We start from the raw sequence: 18,801 nt of genomic DNA on the forward strand, positions 1-18,801 counted from the left end.
ATCCAAAAACTGTCATTTCCCAAAATCCCCTGCTACTTAGAAGCACACAGATAACCATTTCCACTGAGCAGGTACATCCTTGCAGAAGATGAAAGTAAAGATCCTAAGATTCTACAATCTACCAAAGTGACTGTGAGGCTATTTTTTTTTTCTCCAGAATACAAAGCAAAACTTGTGGGCCAGCCTCTGTCTTCTGTGGGTGTGGCAGTCCAACAGCAGGCCCTGGAAGCTTCTAGGTTTCCACTGGAACTGTTTGGTACTGTGGTTGGTGGTTTTTCCTGTATTCTGATTGTGTGGCAACCCATCTTATGCCTTGTTTAGAAATTCTGTGAGCTGGCTGGGCATGGTGGTGCATGACTGTAATCCTGTGGTTCAGGAGGCCGAGGCAGGAGGATTGCAAGTTCAAAGCCAGCCCTAGCAACTTAGTGAGGCACTAATCAACTTAGCAACAACTTGTTGCTAAATAAAACATAAGGGCTTGGGATGTGGCTCAGTGCTTTGCCCCTAGGTTCAATTCCTGATACAAAGAAAGGAAGGGGAAGGAGGGAGGGAGGGAGAAAGGGAGGGAGGGAGGGATAAAATTAATTCTGTGAACTAACAGTATATAGCAAATCCCCTCTGCTTAAAGCGGATTCTGTTGTCCACAATTGAACACTGCCTTCTACGGAATTGGGGACCAGAAGTGGGTTACTAAATGTGATAGACCCTTAAAAATGGTGGAACTGCTTATTGGAAGTGACTAAGAACATGGTGGTGTAGGATTAGATATGGCCAGTAAAGTGTAGGTAGGCCAGACAAGATGGGACCAAATTGGCTGCATGTGTCTTCTCATTCTGGCAGTAGGATGAAGACAGTAGGATGGAGCTTTCTGTTCTTTAGCAAAGGAAGACACACAAATATCAAGGTAATGCCAAGACTGTGAAGATGAAAGTTTAAGAGAAAGAAGTAGAAAGTTAACTAGTCTAGGAAACTAGAGCTGTCCCGGATTCCAGAAATGTAGTGACCGAGAGGAAGCATCAAGGACCTACTTGAGGTTACTGGTCATGATTTAAAGTGAGACAAATTCAGCATGGCAGCGTAGTTTTTCCAGATCACTTTTGGTAGCAAATGCGCAGGACCAGAGAAGGCAAAGAACTGTACTTAGAGCCAGGGTTTTGTCAATCAAATGTGACAAAGCAAGAGAAGGGCAAGGACAAGACTGCAGAGGAATTACTTTAAGATTCGTCCTTGGAATCAAAGCTAGGTGAAGAAAGAATGGGCAAAACAGAGGTAAAGGACAAGTCTAAGGGAAGTAAAAGACAGTGAGAAATAGGAAATAATGGAAGTTGAAGGATTATCAGCATCAGAACCCTAAAGGATTAAACTTGAAAGGTGATAGAGCAAGATATTTAAAGTGCTGAGATCACAGAGTGGGTGACATTTTGGATGATAACAAGATCCACATATTGACCAAAGGAGTGAGTGGTGGAGGTCAAACAGAAACAGAAATTAAATGATTATCAGAAGGGTTATCCATTGAATCATCAAAAATTAAGACAAGAATATTTTGAGATATTATGCACCTTGAATATATGCAATTTTTACTTGTTAATTATACCTCAATAAAGAGGAGGGAAAAATAATGAGGGGGGGCGGGGGAAAAGAATGACAGTTGGCCAGGAACTAAAATTGCCAAGAAATGAGGGGCTGTGACTCAGAGACTAGGGAGTACAGCCAGATGATATAAGGATTCAAAACTGGAGGATCTTAGAAAAGGAGAGAGGGTGAAAAATGGTCTGGAACTAGCGAAGGAAAACAAAGAGGATCCAGATCTGGTGTTAGGTATGTGTAAGAAATACAACCACCATTTGGAAATTCTGCCATTTCAGAGCAAGGTAGGAAAGCAATATCCTCAAAGTTCTTTTTAGAGGAAGAAGGTAAAGACAATGTTCAGGGCTGAGACAAAATACAGGGAATTTTGCTAATAATGAGTGCCAATTGTAGAGAGTAGAATGAAAGGATTTCAGAAGTTAGAGAGAGGTAACAAATGACAGAGGGGATAGAGATAATAGATAATAGATTCAGAGATGTGCAGAGATAATAGACTCAACTTGCTGGAGTTCAGGGCTACCTTGAGATGACCAATATAAGCACAAAGGACATGATGAAATAACGGTGAGCAGACAGATAATTGGGGGATAATTAGAGGGTCTGGAGTCCCCCTCTTTATTTCTGCCAGTGGAGGCATAGAGGCCTTTCTGTGTGTTAAAGGTTTAACAAGTACAAATGAAGGCCTGGAGCCCCCCCCCCCCCCCGCCGCCCGCCCCCAGTTCTGGGGATCTGGTTGAATTACTTAATACCTTCTTCCTTTGCAACCTCTCCATCTCCTTCTCTTTAGTGCCTATTTAACTGTTAAAGCACATATACTGAACATCTTTTTGCTATTTTCCCCTCCTTTTATCAAATACCTTCTAGGGAAATTTTCTTTTCCAGTGCTTATACTGTCTCATTTCTGATATGCATTTTTAGTTTTTCAGAAGTTTTTTTCTTCCTCTGAATTCTTTTTTATAGCATGCTCTTTTCTCATGGATGTGAACATCTCCTCTAATATTTTCTTCTTACATAGTATGTTTCCTTTAAGTGGGCTTCGTTGCCCACCCCCACCCCTTGCTTATTTCAGCCTTTCATACTCTTGGCTATTTATTTATATCTAAGAAAGGAACTGTGCATGGTTATAACTTCTCTGTAGAGCCCTTTCATTGGGGAATCTGAGATGTCAGTGTCATTGGTCTTGTCTTTTGACCTGACCAAAGTGGTTTTAGCTTAGCAGGTGCCAGAGTCTAGTTGGCAGCATTTTTAATAGAAATCACCTAGAGAGTAGAGAGCAGAATGAAAGGTTTTCAGAAGTTAGAGAGAGGTAACAAATGACAGAGAGGGGAGAGAGTTGGGGGGTGACAGAGAAGGACCAAACATTGAATGTGGCACCCATCCTCCAAAATTCCTGAGAATGAAAGAATGGGGAGGTGACCAGACAATCGAAGTGGTTTCTAAAGACTTTCAGCCAGTTCCTGTTTTAGCCCCACTTGAGTCCCCTGTTTTCAAAGGTACCTGTGAAGGACTACAGGGCCCCAAACCCAACGTTAGGAATTCTAACCCCTGTGCCCTACAGGATGTTCCCATGTACAACCCCCATGTTAAAACCCCACAAGCTGCACGTAGCACTTCCCAGCTGCACGTAACACTCCAAGCTCTATACAATGCCACCACCAGATGTTCCATATAGATAATCCTGGGAAGGCCAAGCTTGAGCAAATAGAGTAAAAACAGTAACTAAAAGAATAGGATGCAATTTATGGGTTTCTTTTCTGAGAACATAAAGTGAAAAAAACAAGTTTAGCCCCCAGGTGACCTAAGGGGCTAGACCTAGAGGAACTTAGATAAACCAATAGAATAACTGTTACTGTGCTAGGCTGAAACCTTGCCCCCTGCTTCCTATAAAAACTCTGTACCCCCGAGCCCGTGTGTGCCAGTCACCGAAGCTCCGGCTGAGGTTTTGCTGTGCACCCGCAGGCGCCTGTGTGAGAATAAACCCTCCTGCTGTTTGCATCCAGTGTCTCACGTGGTCCATTCCGGGTTGGGGGATCTGGGGGTCTTTCACCTGAATCCTCTATTCTTAAGCCCTTTGGGAATTCTGCCTTATAGCCTGGCTGCTCCACTTTGCCAATGTCTTAGGATTCACCTTTCTGGGGTCTGCTAAAAGTCAGACTTTTTTGGACGGCTTTCTTGCTTTCTAACTGCTATCTATCATCATCAGTTTTATTGTCCTTGTGAGTTTGTAATTCCTTTTTATCTTTTACCTCTTAACTGTTTTAGTGGCGTGCCAGGAAGGTGTGGACGCTAACATTCATGTTCAATTAACTACAACTTTCCCTCATGTATCTTATATCGGCTAAATTTAGTTTAGGGTTGGGGTTTGTTTTCGTTCTCTGTTAATTTTGTTATTGTTTCCCACCACTAAGCATCCACCCAAACTATAGGCTTCCAAACTTACTTTCTCAAGAATACATGTAAAACTCAAGGCCATTGCCAAGTAGGAATGACACATCGAAATTTCCCTGCCAGGTACCCCATGTTAAATGGATTTGCCTTGGAAATTTGCTGTGACCTTGCATGTGTGTTTGAGAAAGGTGACCCTGCTCAAGGACCAGGGTGGATCCAGGATTAGGGTGTATCCTGCAGGTTTTAGGAAGTATCTGGGTTTAAGATAATTTAGGTTTAGGGCGTTCACGAGCCACCACACACCTTGTAGATTCAAACAGCAATTCTTTATTCCCGAACTCACACTGGCCTCTACACACGTTTTGGGGAAATCCGAGTTCTACCCGCCAATTCACGTCCCAAAATACTTTGTCAATTCCACGAGAACTCAGCCGGAACTCAGGCAGTAGGAACGCCCTATTCCCAGCAGCAATAAACTTAAACCTGGAACTTCCCTAAAACCACATTGTCTTAAACCGGGAACGCCCTAAACCCAAATTATCTTAAACCCAGATATTTCCTAAAACCTGCAGGATACACCCTAATCCTGGATCCACACTGGTCCTTGAGCAGGGTCACCTTTCTCAAACACACATGCAAGGTCACAGCAAATTTCCAAGGCAAGTCCATTTAACATGGGGTACGCTGGCAAGGAAATTTCGATGGGTCATTCCTACTTGGCAATGGCCCTCAGCACTCAATACTGCTCTGAGTATCACCTTTTATATCCCATAGACTGATCTGTCCTATTCTTTTTTTAAATATTTTTTAGTTATAAGTGGACACAATACCTTTATTTTTATGTGTTTCTGAGGATCGAACCCAGTGCCTCATGCAAGCTAGGCGAGCGGTCTACCACTGAGCCACAACCCCAGCCCTGATATGTCCTTTCTTATTGTTATTCAATCTAAATCATCTCTAGAATCTACTGTGCTCTTTAATCCAAAGCTATTTTGAAGTGTATTAGTTCTACAAGAAGAAAAAAAACATTTTCCTCTTTACTTCAGCCAATAAGCAAATAAGTAGCAAGAGAGCGCCAATGTCAACCCCCACAAGCCTTCCCACAGTGGAGACTCGAGAACTCTTCATATTCTCTCCTATGTGGAAACTAGAGAGAAAAGAAGCAGAAAAGAAATGGATGTCTCATGAAAACAGAAAGGAGACCAGTAGAATAGAGGAAGGAGATCAAGGGGAGGGAGTGAGGATAGGAAATTAATGAAGAATGAACTTGACCAAATTATGTTGTATACATGAATGAATATATAACAATGATATCTAATATGCATAATTACAATGCACCCATAAAAAATTGTAGACTTACCAGGCATGTATGAGTTGTCAGATGAATCTATTATGTTTAACTATAAAGTTCTAATAAAATAAAATTTTTGTTTAAAAACAAAAAAAAGATTCAATTTAATATAATAAAACTCATGGCCATGGGGGAAGGGGTTCTTCATAATTACATAAGATTTCTTTGCCTCTCTTCCCAGCAGGACATGTTTCACTTGCTGTTCTCGGTTCTGACATCACCTGAACTAATTTTAGAAGTCTCCCTAAAGATCCACTGTGAACTAAGGCAGTCCCTCCCAAATCTCTTATGAATGGATGTTTCAAAATAGCCCACAGGCATTTTCTATCTAAGTCTCTCTCCAAAGAATGGTCCACACCTAAAGATCTGGCCAATACCACAGGTACCCAAAATCGGAATTTCAGGTAGTTAGGTCAGAAAATTACTTTTTTTCCCCAAGCACACAGGTAAATTCAGACTAAGTTTAAACACAAAAATGTAAATACTTTTTTATTACTTGCTATGGAGAAATATATAGATAGCAAACAACACTAAAGGAAAAAAGTGTATGGCCTGTCCATTGTGTTCAGGACTTATGTTTACATTAATGTTAATAATGCATAACTCAAGTTCTTTTCCCTTATTCACTTCCACAGCCTTTTGCACAGCTGTAATAAAAGAACCTCCTCAAGGGATCAACAAGACCAACTAAGCTTGGTGTGGTGGTGCATACCTGTAATCCCAGCAGCTCAGGAGGCTGAGGCAGGAGGATTTCAAGTTCCAGGCCAGCCTCAGCAAATCAGCAAGGCCCTAAGCAACTTGGCAAGATGCTGTCTCAAAGTAAAAAATTAATTAAAAAAAAAAAGGCTGGGGATGTGGTTCAATGGTAAAGTGCTCCTGGGTTCAATTCCCAGCAATGGGGGGAAAAAATCAACTGAAAATTCCACTTCATTAACCTACAACAGAAGCCTAGTCATTGATCTACTATGCAGCCCTCTTTGTTTCTAAAAAACAATTTGGGAAGCTTATTCAGATTTAACCTGAGTTGGATTCATATCACCACTTCTATTTCTTTGGTAATTCATCAAATTCAAACTTAGAACTCATGAAACCTGGAGAAAAGAAAATGGAGAAATCAGTGCTTACAAAGAGAAAAAACAGAATTCTCATCAGGAAAAACTTATACAACAGATGCAACATGAATAAAAGCCTTTGTGTATATTTATTTATTTTGTTTGGTGTATCTATGAGTCTATTTATATAGGAAACAACAGTTAAAAAGAAACATCTACATATCAAGAGCTAAACTAAAGGGGAAGCTGGGAGCAACAGCACATATCTATAATCCCAGCAGCTCAGGAAGCTGAGGCAGGAGGATCACAAGATGGAAGCCAACCTCAGCAACTTAGTGAGGCCCTAAGCAACTCAGTGAGATCCTGTCTTAAAATAAAAAAAAAATTAAAAGGACTAGAGATATGGCTCAGTGGTAAAGTATCTCTGGGTTTAAGCCCCGTACTCAAAAAAAAAAAAAAAAAAAAAAACCCTAAAGGTGAAAAATCCTCCTTTACCCGTAAAGAAATGATTGTGCATGATTGCTATCTCCATTATCAATGCATAAGTTTTATTATTTCATATTAACTTGTGCATAGAGTATTGGATCCTCAATGATCCATAACAAAGGCAACACAATTTCAAAAGTATCAATACCTACCTAGTGAATGGCCTGGTAAATAATCTGCATTGATTTTCAAAGTCTATAAGTGGAAATTTATTCTAATTCTCTACTTCCACAGATTTTTCATGCCTCCTCCTATTTCTCTGAGGTTGCTTCTCTCTAATTACATCAGCCTAATACAGGGATGTCCTCTTTCCTAACCTTCCTTAATGTACCTAAGTAACCTCTCAGTTCTTCTAACACTGGTAACCCTAGGATGCAGTCACAGTCACTGTTGTTCAAGTCTGAAAGGGACCAATGGAAATGTTCAGTATTTCCATTTTCTACCCAGAAAAGAATATATTATATGAACACAGTCTTTAAATGTATACAAATTACAATGGAGTTTATATAGAAACAGTAGTAACCCATGTAAGGGAAAGGAAAAAATACAAATAAAATCAAATTAAAGTGGAGATCTGTTGGTCATAAGAGCCATAGGAATGTCAAGACAAAGCTCATGAAGGCTGGGAGTGGTGGTGCACACTTGTAATGGCTTGGGAGGCTGAGATAGGAGGATTATAAGTTCAAAGCCAACCTCAACAAAAATTGAGGGGCTAAGCAACTCAAGTGAGACCCTGTCTCTAAATAAAATAAAAAAAAAAATAGAGCTGAGAATGTGGCTCAGTGGTCAAGTGCCCCTGAGTTCAATTCCCAGTACAAAAAAAAAAAAAAAAAAAAAGCTCATGAGGAGTGAGACGGGATCAGAATAATTGGGGTGGGCTTCACAGAAGGAGTAAAACTCTGAAAAACATGGACTATTTGGGTAGATGAAGAAGGTATTCCAGATATAGGCAGCAGCATGAACAAAGGCCCAGAGGTAGGAATAAGAACAGCATTTGGAAAGGTGAGTGAAGGCACAACCACAGCGGGAGCAGGGCATGACCCCTGGACAGGAACTGGTACTAAGGCTGGTGCTAAGGCTGGAGAAGGGCACTGGGGTCTGCTCAGGCTCAGCTCAAGAGCTTTGACAGGCTTCTCCTCGACTGGGTGTAACTTCTGATGCTGAACAGAACTTGCGTACCATTTGAAAGCTTTTCCACACACTTTACATTCATAAGGCTTCTCCCCGGTGTGAACTGTCTGATGCCGAATGCAGGTTATTTTCTGAGTGAAGGCTTTACCACACTCCTTACACTTGTAGGGTTTCTCCCCGGTATGAATTCTCTGATGGACAATAAAAAGTGACCTACACCCAAAAGCTTTCCAGCACTCCTTACATTTATAGAGCTTCTCCCCTGTGTGCAACCTCTGGTGCTGAACAAAGGCCGCGCTACGGCGGAAGGCCTTGCCACACTCCTTGCACACATAGGGCTTCTCTCCAGTGTGGATCCTCTGGTGCAGAGTCAAAGCTGTGCTGGAGCTCAGACCTTTGCCACACTCCTTACATTCATAGGGCCCCTCTCCAATGTGGTTTTTCTCATGGACAATACAGTCATAGCTAGACTTGAAAGCTTTGCCACATTCCTTACATTTGAAGGGCTTTTCTTCAGTGTGACTCATCTGATGCCGAAGAAGCTTTGAGTTGAATCTGAAGATCTTCCCACATTCTTTACATTTATAGAACTTCATTCCACCTCGAAGTATCAGATTTGGATTTAGACTGAAAGTCTGCCTTAGTGCCTTGCTTTTAAAACCAAAATGCTGAGTACTGTTTCTGGGCCCTTCTCCCTTGGGCATGCTGTGTAGCTCTGTCTCTTCAGAGGCTTCCTGCTTTATAAGTGGCTCTTCACTCTTGATCCAGGATTTACCACCTGCCCAGAGAAAGCACAAGTGTTACCAGTTACTTAGCCCAAAGGAAAATGGTCAGGAGATGCCAATTTCCCCTTGAAGAATGATCTTTAGAAAAATACCCTTGAAATGGCTATAAGTACCCACAAAGGAGAATGAGAGACACAAAGATAAATATTGACATACAAGTGGAGAAGTGGAGATGCTCAAAAACAGACCAGGAAAGACAACCAGGAAATGGCCCCCATGAGGAAGCCTGAAGAATGAACTAAGGCAGGGAAAATGGAAAGGAGAACCTCAGGAATGGGAAGGAAAGGAGGGAATGGGAAAAGAGGAAACCAAAAAAGATAAAGAGATAAGAGGGATTGGCAGGAAATTTAAAAAAAAAAAATTAAGACAGACCAGAGACCTAGGAGAGGAAAAAAAAGATGCAAGAATGGGAAGAACAGAAAAACAGCTCAGCAGGTCTCACAGGCTGAGAAACAGAAAGCAGAAAAACATGCCCCACCTATAACCCAGGAAACCACCCAAAATTCTAAATAATACCCTAATAATCTTTAAAATATTCTATATAATGTTCTGGATGGGATAAAAGAAAATTCTTTCAGAAGGGCAGCTGGAACAGAAGTTGGACTAGAGAGCCGTGGACCACCATGGCATCACTGCTCAAGGACCCACATACATCAACTCCTAGAGTGCATGAGAAGCAAGACTGGGAATTCTCCTACAAAAGAAGCTAATCAAAACCTTCCAAGACTGGTAAGCCAGCTCAGAGAACTTTAGGTATTCTGAGCGTGTGTGTTGGGGATATGCTAGGAAAATATTCCTGGCCAAATATTCCAGTCCCATCTTTGACAAATACAATATGGACCTAAAGATTATGGGAAATGGAACTTTTAGATGAATCAGATACAAAAAAGACAAAGCCATTCTTGTCATTGCTGAAGGCCTGAAAATAAAATTTGTAGCTCTAATACAAATCAGTTTGGCCCACAGGATCACATAATCCTTAAAGTTGGCTGAGACTTCACTTCTTTGCAATGAAAAATTGCATTAAAAAAATCAAGAATTCCCACTGCTAAGTGAGATAAGTAGTAGTTTTGGAGCTACTGGGTCATAGCTTTACTGCTTAGAAAAACAGCCACATGAATGGGCCGACAGTGTGGGGCTGTGCACTCCTAGGGGCTGGTTTTTCCAGGCTCGGGGTCAGAACTCAGTGAGGACAGAGGTGCACAGGGTATGACCTTAGCAATGACTGGGAGCTTTGATCCCTGCAGCAGAAGAAACATTTCTCACACAGTAAACCAGGAAGGCAAGGTAAGAAACATTACAACTAGGTTCTCTTACTCACCAGGACTGAGGTTGTGCAAAACCTCTGTCTCCCAGGGATCTGCACCCCATGGCGCTTCCCCTCTCTCCAGCTGGGAGATGAGAACAGGTTTGTGGAATGGAAATGCTACTTTAGGAAGAAAACAAGAAAGAAAGCTAAGAGGAGACATCCAGCACTGTTCCTGAGACCTCTTCAACCTACCTTCCACTGGGCTTATTAGGGAGGGATATAAAACACCCAGAAGGTCAAGTGAGCTACAGAAGAGTTCCAAGGAGGGGGTCCAACTGTGCTCCACAATGAACCAGGGGGATATGATCCTCCTCAGGAAGAAACTTTTCCATCTGGTCCTGACTTGGAAGAAAACTCCCTCTAGAAGCATGTATGTACTGCTTTCCTGGGAGACTTCACAGAGAAGTACCAACATCCCTAAAACTGCAAGGATGGAGAAACAAAGCACTCACCTGGGTTAGGAGCCAGGAAGGGCCTTGCCCTCAGGTCCCAGAACCACACCCTTCCCTGGAGTGTAAGGAACTTCAGTTTTAAAACCAAGGGAATCAGGGATTTCCCCACCCAGCATCTCTGGAGGAGGGTGATAGCATCCCTCTGGAGTCACCAGGCCTAAGGGATACTAGAATCTCCAAAGCATATGAGGCACTAACAGATCTCACAAAGGGCCCCTGGGAAACATCTTACCCAAGGAAGCCACATTCTCATAATTCTCCAGCATCACTTCCCTGTACAGAGCCCTCTGCGCAGGCTCCAGGCTGGCCCACTGATTCTGGGTGAAGTACACAGCCACATCCTCAAAAGTCACTGGCTCCTGAAACAACAGATTCCTGCTCAAGCTCTGAGTAAGGGGAAGAAGGGGGCAGTCTAACCTGCAGGGAAGAAATAGCCCGGCCTCAGTTCACCACCCTAAGCCCCAGAGAAGGTTTCCTTAGGAAGAAAAGCACCCAGCACCCCAGCCAGGAGTTGGCTGTCGGCCACGTTTCCTAAAATGGGGAGCACCAGAAATGTCCCATCTATACAACTCTGGAGCCCCAAATTGCTATCCCAATCACATAACCTGGCCTCCAGTACTCTCTTCCTGGTAACCAGGTCAACCCTTGTGTTCCTGGCTTTACAGATCTGTTCCTCTGGCACTTCCCATTTTCATGTACTCCATAATCCATCACTGTATTTTTTATATATTACCATTAAACACAGCTGCCACTCACCCTGTCTCTACCCATCCAAAGCACATATACAGCCCCAACTGCCTCTTCCTCAAGATCATTTCTGTGTGCAGAGCAGCCACTACTTACAAATGTTCTGCATTTTCTACCTATCTGCTTATCAGAAAGCTGCCTTTCTTGAAAGAAACTTGTACCCTGCCTATTCTGGATGTCTTCTCTGAACCACCTATCTTCAGAGACAGGTAGGAAGTGCCCTGTCCCTGGACACAGATCCATCTCCCAGTCTTCTGAGCTCCATCCCACCTACCCAGGCTGTCCTCCTCACTGAGTATGCCTATCTCTGCCTTCCCAGGGGCCATCTCCATCTTCCCAAGAGTGGAGAGAACTAATGTTTGTTGATTAGCCCCTGAGGTGAGTGACTTTAAATCTTGTATTTCACTTAATCCTTACAATACATATATTGTAAGGAATTAACATTCCCATTTTTCAAATGATAAAAGTAAAGTGCAGAAAGATAATTACTTTAGCCAAGATCATACAGCCAGGAAAATAGTAGAGCTCTAACTTCAACCCATATCTATCAAATATCAAAATGGGCTCTTTCAGCATACCAGTCCCCCACTCTGGGCTCATAAACTTCTCTAAAAACATAGCTAACCCCCTGAACTTCATCAAAATCTGGTACTACCTTCCCTTTGGAGACTAGTTTCTTGAACTCCCCAACTCCTCAAACCATCACTCAATCCTTATTTACCATATATCCTACTGGCCACCTGGCCCCTCCTCCCAATCTGGATTAAAGGTCAGTTATTTCAAAACCACACATAACATACTGGGAGCCAGAGCTTCTGAACCCTTCCATGACGCCCTGTGAAGACCCAGATAGTTTCAATCTGACTCTCAGAGTCTCTAAAGTAGCCTGTGCCCTGGAGTCTGCATGGGGGAATAGGGAGAAAGGAAAGCTACTAGAACTGCTTTTGGAGGAAACAAGGAAAAAACACACCAAGGATAAATTCTGGCAATTCAAATTGCTCACAGCAGCTCTACTGACTCTACATGTAGGTCCTTATGAGAGGTCCTTTTAAAACAAAAGCAATGAAAAGAACTCAGTTTAAAGGAGATACTGATTGAAAAAGAACAAACGTAGACACTTCTCAAAGGGAAGCTAGCCTTTTAACTGAGCAATGATGAGGTGCAAAGCACGCCCCAAAAATCCAAACAGCAGACTAAATCAAGTTGTCCTGTGAGTTATCATCGCTTCCACAACTGGGCATCAAAAGCTTCTAAGGATGACAAACACAGGCTTGCAGGTAAAACCAAACCTTACTCCCAACATCTCCAAAGCTTCATGAACACCTTTTTCCTTCCAGCCTAATGCTACCAATCTCTTCCTCCCCAAATTGACCTTCCCATCTGCCATCAAATATCCCAAGTTTCATGAGTTCTAAAAATATGCTTAACATTAAAGGGAAAATGTACTCTCTTAAGACACTTGGGTTTAGGATGTCTTTTTTCCCTCTTATGTATTTTGAAGGTCCCTCTGAACTTCACCTTGTTATTCTCCACAGTATTTTTCATCATTTGACTTACTACATTATTCGCTGTTTATCTGCCCCACCAGAATGTGCCAATGTCTTGGCTGGGCACAAGATCACGAGCCACTCACACTTTGTAGATTCAAACAGCAATTCTTTATTCCCGAACTCACACCGGCCTCTACACACGTTCTGGGGAAATTCGCGCTCTGCCTGCCAATTCACGTCCCAAAAATACTTTCTCAATTCCATGAGAACTCAGTGGGAACTCAGGCAGCAGTAACGCCCTAATCCCAGCAGCAATAAACTTAAAACTTGGAACTTCCCTAAAACCACATTGTCTTAAACCGGGAACACCTTAAACCCAAGGACGGGATACTCCCTAAAACCTTATCAGCTCTAAACCCGGATCCGCCATGGCCCTTGAGCAAGGCCACCTTACTAAAGCATACATGCAATGTCCCAGCGAATGTCCTCTAAGCAACATGGGGTACGCTGGCAAGGAAATGTTGATGCGTCAATCCTACTTGGCAATGGCCCTCAGCAAGAATGTAAGTCCCTCAGGCAGGGATTCTATTTTGTTCATGATTGGATTATTAGCACACACAATAGTGTCTGTCTTATACTGGATGCTTAATAACATTTGCTGAAAGAAGTAATTTCAAAATTGGTTTGGCCATAGATGGAAAAAATTTTTTTCAACTTGTGAGGAGGGTGGAGAAGCTATTATGAACACCACTGTAACAGTAAAATGTCACAATATATCTGTTAAATCTGAGGGATGAATATTTACCATGAGCTGAGGTCCTATGTTCTGCAATCAGGCAAAAGAGCATAAATATAGAAAAGTAATGAACATAAATATCTTTGCTTGAAGACAAAATAACTATCTGTCTAAAAGTATCTAAAGACCCAAGAGAATAAACTGAAACACTTAGAACTGACAAAAAGTTCATTAACTTATTTAGATACAGGATAAGTAAACTATAATTACTAGATTTCCTAAATATCATTGATACCACTGGTTATCAGTCGCAAGTTCTGCTCCCTCACATGTTGAAGTATGACATTAGAGAAGCACACCAAAGCAAGCATATAAACCAGGGTTTATTTAAAAGGGGTAACATAGACTTCTTCCAGGAGGGAGAAGGGGGCTATAGCTGGTATCCTGGTATCCCAAGAAGTGAGGGTGTTTTGCCTTTTTATATGTCCTAGGCTTCCTTTGTTCTCCTGCTCTCTTCTCCTTATCTCTCTCCTTCCTGCTACTAGGCTCAGGAGATGCTTGATGGGATGGCAAAAAGGTAAGAAGCAGATGAATGGGAAAGGGCCAGATGAAGGAGCCCAGAACACATTAATTAACAACTTTATAACTCCGTATAGGGAGGATAAATTCCTGGGACAGGTTACTTTAGCAACAGGTTGGAGCAGGAGCAGGGTAGAAGAAGGGCTCTGAAGGAATTAACATTTCAATTCCTCCATTCTCTAGATCCAACCCTTGCCTATCTGCCTGTTTAATTCTGGCTTCATCATCACAAACAAGTGGAAAATATAATGGGAGAAAATAAGATGCCTTTTATATAAAAATAAATAAGAACACACCTAACAAATTTTCATGCAAGATCAAGATGAGGAAAACTAAATGTTCACTTACTTGAAGAATTGAGTAAATTAGAATATAGAATTTCTGAATAGAATCAAATTTGTTTAAAAAAAAAAAAAGGTCAGTTATTTCCAGACTCACCTATGAATTCAACAAAATTCACTTTCCCACCCCAAAAATAATAATGAGATTCATGTAGGGCTGGGAAATTACTTAAAAGACTTCTGAAAAAAAAATACATGTGAAAGACTAGTCAACAATATTTTAGGAGAAAAATCTGAAAGAAAGAAGAGGGATAACTAAACCATATTTTAAAAGGACAATATGTTAGCTGGGCATAGTGATACGTGCCTGTAATCCGAGATATTTGGAAGGCTGTGGTGAGAGCGTGAGAATTTGAGACAGCATAAGCAACACAGCAAGATCCCAGCTCAAAAAAAAAAAAAAAGGCATAATATGTCAAGAAAATGAGAAGATAAACCACAGACAACAAGCAAATATTTGGCTGAGCGCAGTGGCACACACCTGTAATCCCAGCAGCTTGGGAGGCTGGCAGGAGGATCACGAGTTCAAAGCCAGCCTCACTTCTTGGGTTACCAGGATACCATGGTAAGTCCTTGGAGGAACCTTAATGTACATTACTAAGTGAAGAAAACCAATCTGAAAAAGCTATATACATACAGCTCCAACTCTGACATTCTAGATTAGACAAAACTATGGAGAGAGTAAAAAGATCAATCAATTGTTGTCAGAGGTTAAGGTAAAGAGGGGGATGAACAGGAAGTGCAGAGAAGATTTTTAGGGCAGTAAAGCTATCCTGTATGATACCATAATAATGGATACACATCATTATACATTTGTCCAAACCCAAACTCTAATGTAAACTCTGGCCTTTAGGGGACAATGATGTGTCGACATAGATTCATCCCTTGTAACAAATGTACCTCTCTGTGGCAAGATGTACACATGTAGAAACCTCTGTTTTAAGTGATGGTAGGAAGCATATGGGGACTCTGTGCTTTCTGCCCAATATTGCTGTGAACCTAAAACTTCAACAAAATATCAAGACTGTTTTCAAAATAGTAAATAAAAGAAAGAACACTACTTAATCTCTTACCTGAACTTCAATATTCTCTTCATTAACTCACTTGGCGAATTCACCACTAAGGACTGGAATTTTTTTTAATATGTAATTCTAACCATGTCACCTCCCCCTGTTTAAAATTCTTCTGTGGACTCCCCCTGGACTCTTCTAAGAGAAATAAAAGTCCTCACCATGATTCACACAATACCTGTGCCTACTTCTCCCACCACATATTGAACCACTGTCTCTGGCCTCTTCCTATTTCTGGAGAATACCCAGCTTTCTCTCCCACATCAGAGCCTTTGCATCTAGCATTTAGAAAATGCATACTGGAAAAACAATACTGGTCTTTCTGGGATACATCCACAATTTGTTGGATATATCAATTCTTCAGTGAAGAATTTCTCTTGATTTCAGCAGATAACTTTTGTTGGCAGAATGTGACCGGGACTTTCACTGGTAGAATGTGATCAGGACTTCCATTTTTGCTGGAGAATATTTGGGTTCCCTCACGTCTACTTTAAAGCTACACATTCAAGTTCACCACTGTACACACAAAACACTTATTTCCCCCTCCATATATCTTACATTGCCATATCCCTGGTGACAAAATCAAAGAGAAAACCACAGCCTAGCCAAATGAGGCCCTCTTCATCCTTGCCTGATTACCTGATAGCTAATGTGAGTGAAAAGACTTAAAGAAAACAGCTCACCTGAGGCGGAGCTGTTTGGGTCATGGCTGATAGTACGTCTCCTGGCTTCATGTACTGTCTTCTGGGTTGGGAAAGCAGAACCTTAGAAGTTAAAAGAAGAAGAGCCGTGAGTACTGTGAATCCTGTCCTAAGCACCACACCCACCCTCTCACTGGAGAAACTCTCGGGCTGTTCTCACACCATGACCCCATTTCCTTCACTGCTCTGCTCAGCTGGACAATCCTCCAGCTGCCTGCTCAGTCCGAAAAGCATTCTTGAGTCCATTCACATGCAGTGGATTGAGGGATCAAAGAACCACCAGACAAGTCTCCTCATTGGAGAAGTGCCGGTTTATGGAGGAACAACTCTGCACATTTATAGCGCTGGGGCGGGTTTAACAGTTTAATGGTTTAGCAGTTGGCACAGGGCGCTTTCTGATTGGTGGGTAAGGATCATGAGTCAGCAGGGCTCACCATTGGGGGACTCTTCCTGCTGCTGTCTTGGGGGATGGGGAAGTTAACACCGGAAGAGAAGCTCGCGGGGGACTCCCAACCCCTATAGTGTTGGGTCTCTACAAACGTGGTTTTACAGACTGCTTACAGGGACCTTGGCATTGAGCAGGGGTCTCTCTAGAGACAGGGGGCAGGCGTGGCTGAATGCGGACAAAGGGGAAATAGGGGAAATACTCGTGTCCCAGGGACTGATGCTGACCCGAGACTCAACAGGGATTTGAACACCCCACCCAGGGAAGGAGGAAACCACAATATCAGAAACATAAATACCGGACGAGAGAGGCTGTCGGGACAAGATTTTTTTTTTGAGGGGGGGGGCAGAAATGAGGCTCACGCCTCGGTGGGGCAGCCGGGGGCTGGGCGCCGACTCTAGAAGGTCGCGCTGCTACCTCGGGCGGCTTCTGCGAGGCTCAAACTCTCGAGCGCAGGTGACGGAGGGGCAGGCCACCATTGGGACCCAGTTCAAGGGAGGAGGCTGACGAGCCGCCAGGGGCAGCGAAGAATCTGGCAACCCAAGACTTGGCCCGGTGGAACTTGCTAACAGACAACAATCTTCCTCCGCGAACATCTAGAAGAAGCTGGAAACTAAAAGCCGATCCGGAAGCAAGCAAGCGCCCAAGGGCCCTCTAGGCCGCCTGGAGGCCCCACATCTCGGTGGTCCCCGCCGCCGGACCCACGTGACTCGGCGCCCAGCGCAGTACTGGTTGCAGCGGCCGTCTACTGATCTGTGGCAGATGACACATCCTATATATTAGCATGTGTCTCTGAGACAGCAGCCTTTGGACAAAAGTGACACCCGTCTAACCAACTGCCTCTCAGCTGTTGGCCCACTTTACTGCGTGGATCTCCCGAAGCCCCGGCTGTGCAGGTGTGGGGAGAATGTCACTTGTTTTGTCATCTCCAGGAGGCCCAAGCCAGGGATCCTGCTAGAGTCCACGGTTGGCAAGGAAAACCACGGTTCCACCTACCCTTTTAGTCTTCGTCCTTCCTGGGACCTAGACGAATGTGGGACAGACTCATCTAACAACGAAAATAAATGTGACTGTTCCCAGACATCCTGTATATACAGGGTATTTTCTGTATTAAATGTTTTTGTCCTGAACTGACATGGGTAGGATACCCAAAATGTTCCGTATTTAGCTTTTTCTAATAATTACAAAAACTCATTAGTGCTATGTTTCTCTCCAGCAGCTGGCACTTGTATCATTTACATGGTAATATTGGGCGGTGGGGTGAATCATACCTTCACAAATAAAGATATGGACAGTCCCTGATGGTCTCTCTGAAGGAAGGGGGTGGGGGAGATGGAGGGTGAGAATTTGAAGTTCTTATTTTTCATAGCCAAGAAAGGAAAAAGCTGGCACTGTGGTGCGCGCCTGAAATCCCAGCTACCTGGGAGGTTGAGGTAGCGGGATCGCTTGAACCCTGGAGTTTGAGACCGGTCTGGACAACCTAACAAGGCCTCTGTGAAGCAAAGGCCTCACCTGGGTGCCCATCTCCTCCCCTCCATGCCACACCTCGGTAAATGTCATTCTAAAAGTTAGCAAGTACTTTGCAACCTTCTGAACATGAACCAATCAGTGGTAAGTACCCCCTCAAACCAGCCAATCAGTGGTGGCCTTACCTGCTGGACAACAACCAATCAGCACGTACCTCACTACAATAACCATGCTTCCAAAAATTCAGTGGATCAACAAGTAGCTTTACTCCATGACCTCTTGGGAGTAATGTAAGAAGACAGGCAGGCTTCACTTACTTATTTTTCACCTCTCTGGTAATTCTACTGAACATAGTTCAGGTACCTAGCTCCTACCCACCAAGCATTTAGTTCTACAAAAGAGAATTAGCCTCCTACCACAAAAAGCTGGAAGTGACCCTGGGTGTCTAAATATATTATTTTGTTATAGGAATCCAATTTCTTAGAGTTTTATCTTTCTTTTTGCTTGTTTTGTTTTTAATTACTTTCACATGGACTAACAACAATAGCACAAAGAAGTCCTATCATGGAGACTATTAGAAATCTACAGTATGACAAATCACTCTAAAACTTTGTAGTTGAAAGCAATACATTACATTTATTATCTCATAAAATGTCTGTGGATCAACAGTTTAGGAGTGGC

At 42.7% G+C, this 18,801-nt stretch overlaps 1 protein-coding gene across 7 annotated transcripts; it reads right to left on the reverse strand.

Moving 5' to 3' along the window:
- Positions 1–5,791: 5,791 nt before the first annotated feature.
- LOC144364614 (zinc finger protein 621-like) lies at positions 5,792–17,301 on the reverse strand. Of its 7 annotated transcripts, none has more exons than XM_021732453.3 (5): positions 17,071–17,301; positions 16,191–16,271; positions 10,777–10,903; positions 10,105–10,212; positions 5,792–8,776 (listed from the first exon to the last, which is right to left on the reverse strand). In XM_021732453.3, the coding sequence occupies exons 2-5, from the start codon at positions 16,239–16,241 to the stop codon at positions 7,707–7,709; spliced, it is 1,356 nt and encodes a 451-aa protein (XP_021588128.1). In that variant the 5' UTR covers positions 16,242–16,271; positions 17,071–17,301; the 3' UTR covers positions 5,792–7,706. The 7 variants fall into 7 exon arrangements, with proteins under 7 accessions (XP_021588128.1, XP_077894220.1, XP_021588136.1 ...); XM_078038094.1 differs by having other exon boundaries at positions 14,919–16,271; XM_021732461.3 differs by having other exon boundaries at positions 16,952–17,301.
- Positions 17,302–18,801: the final 1,500 nt, after the last annotated feature.

Source organism: Ictidomys tridecemlineatus, chromosome 2 (assembly GCF_052094955.1).
Source record: "Ictidomys tridecemlineatus isolate mIctTri1 chromosome 2, mIctTri1.hap1, whole genome shotgun sequence".
NCBI classification, from domain to species: domain Eukaryota; kingdom Metazoa; phylum Chordata; class Mammalia; order Rodentia; family Sciuridae; genus Ictidomys; species Ictidomys tridecemlineatus.

Bases quoted from the DNA above. Each gene is read 5' to 3' on its own strand.
- LOC144364614 (XM_078038092.1), bottom strand. From the start codon at position 10,507: ATGTTGGTACTTCTCTGTGAAGTCTCCCAGGAAAGCAGTACATACATG. The intron at 8,777-10,104 runs GTGAGTAAGAGA...TTCTCTGGGCAG, and splicing joins TTTGCACAACCTCAGTCCTG to GTGGTAAATCCTGGATCAAG.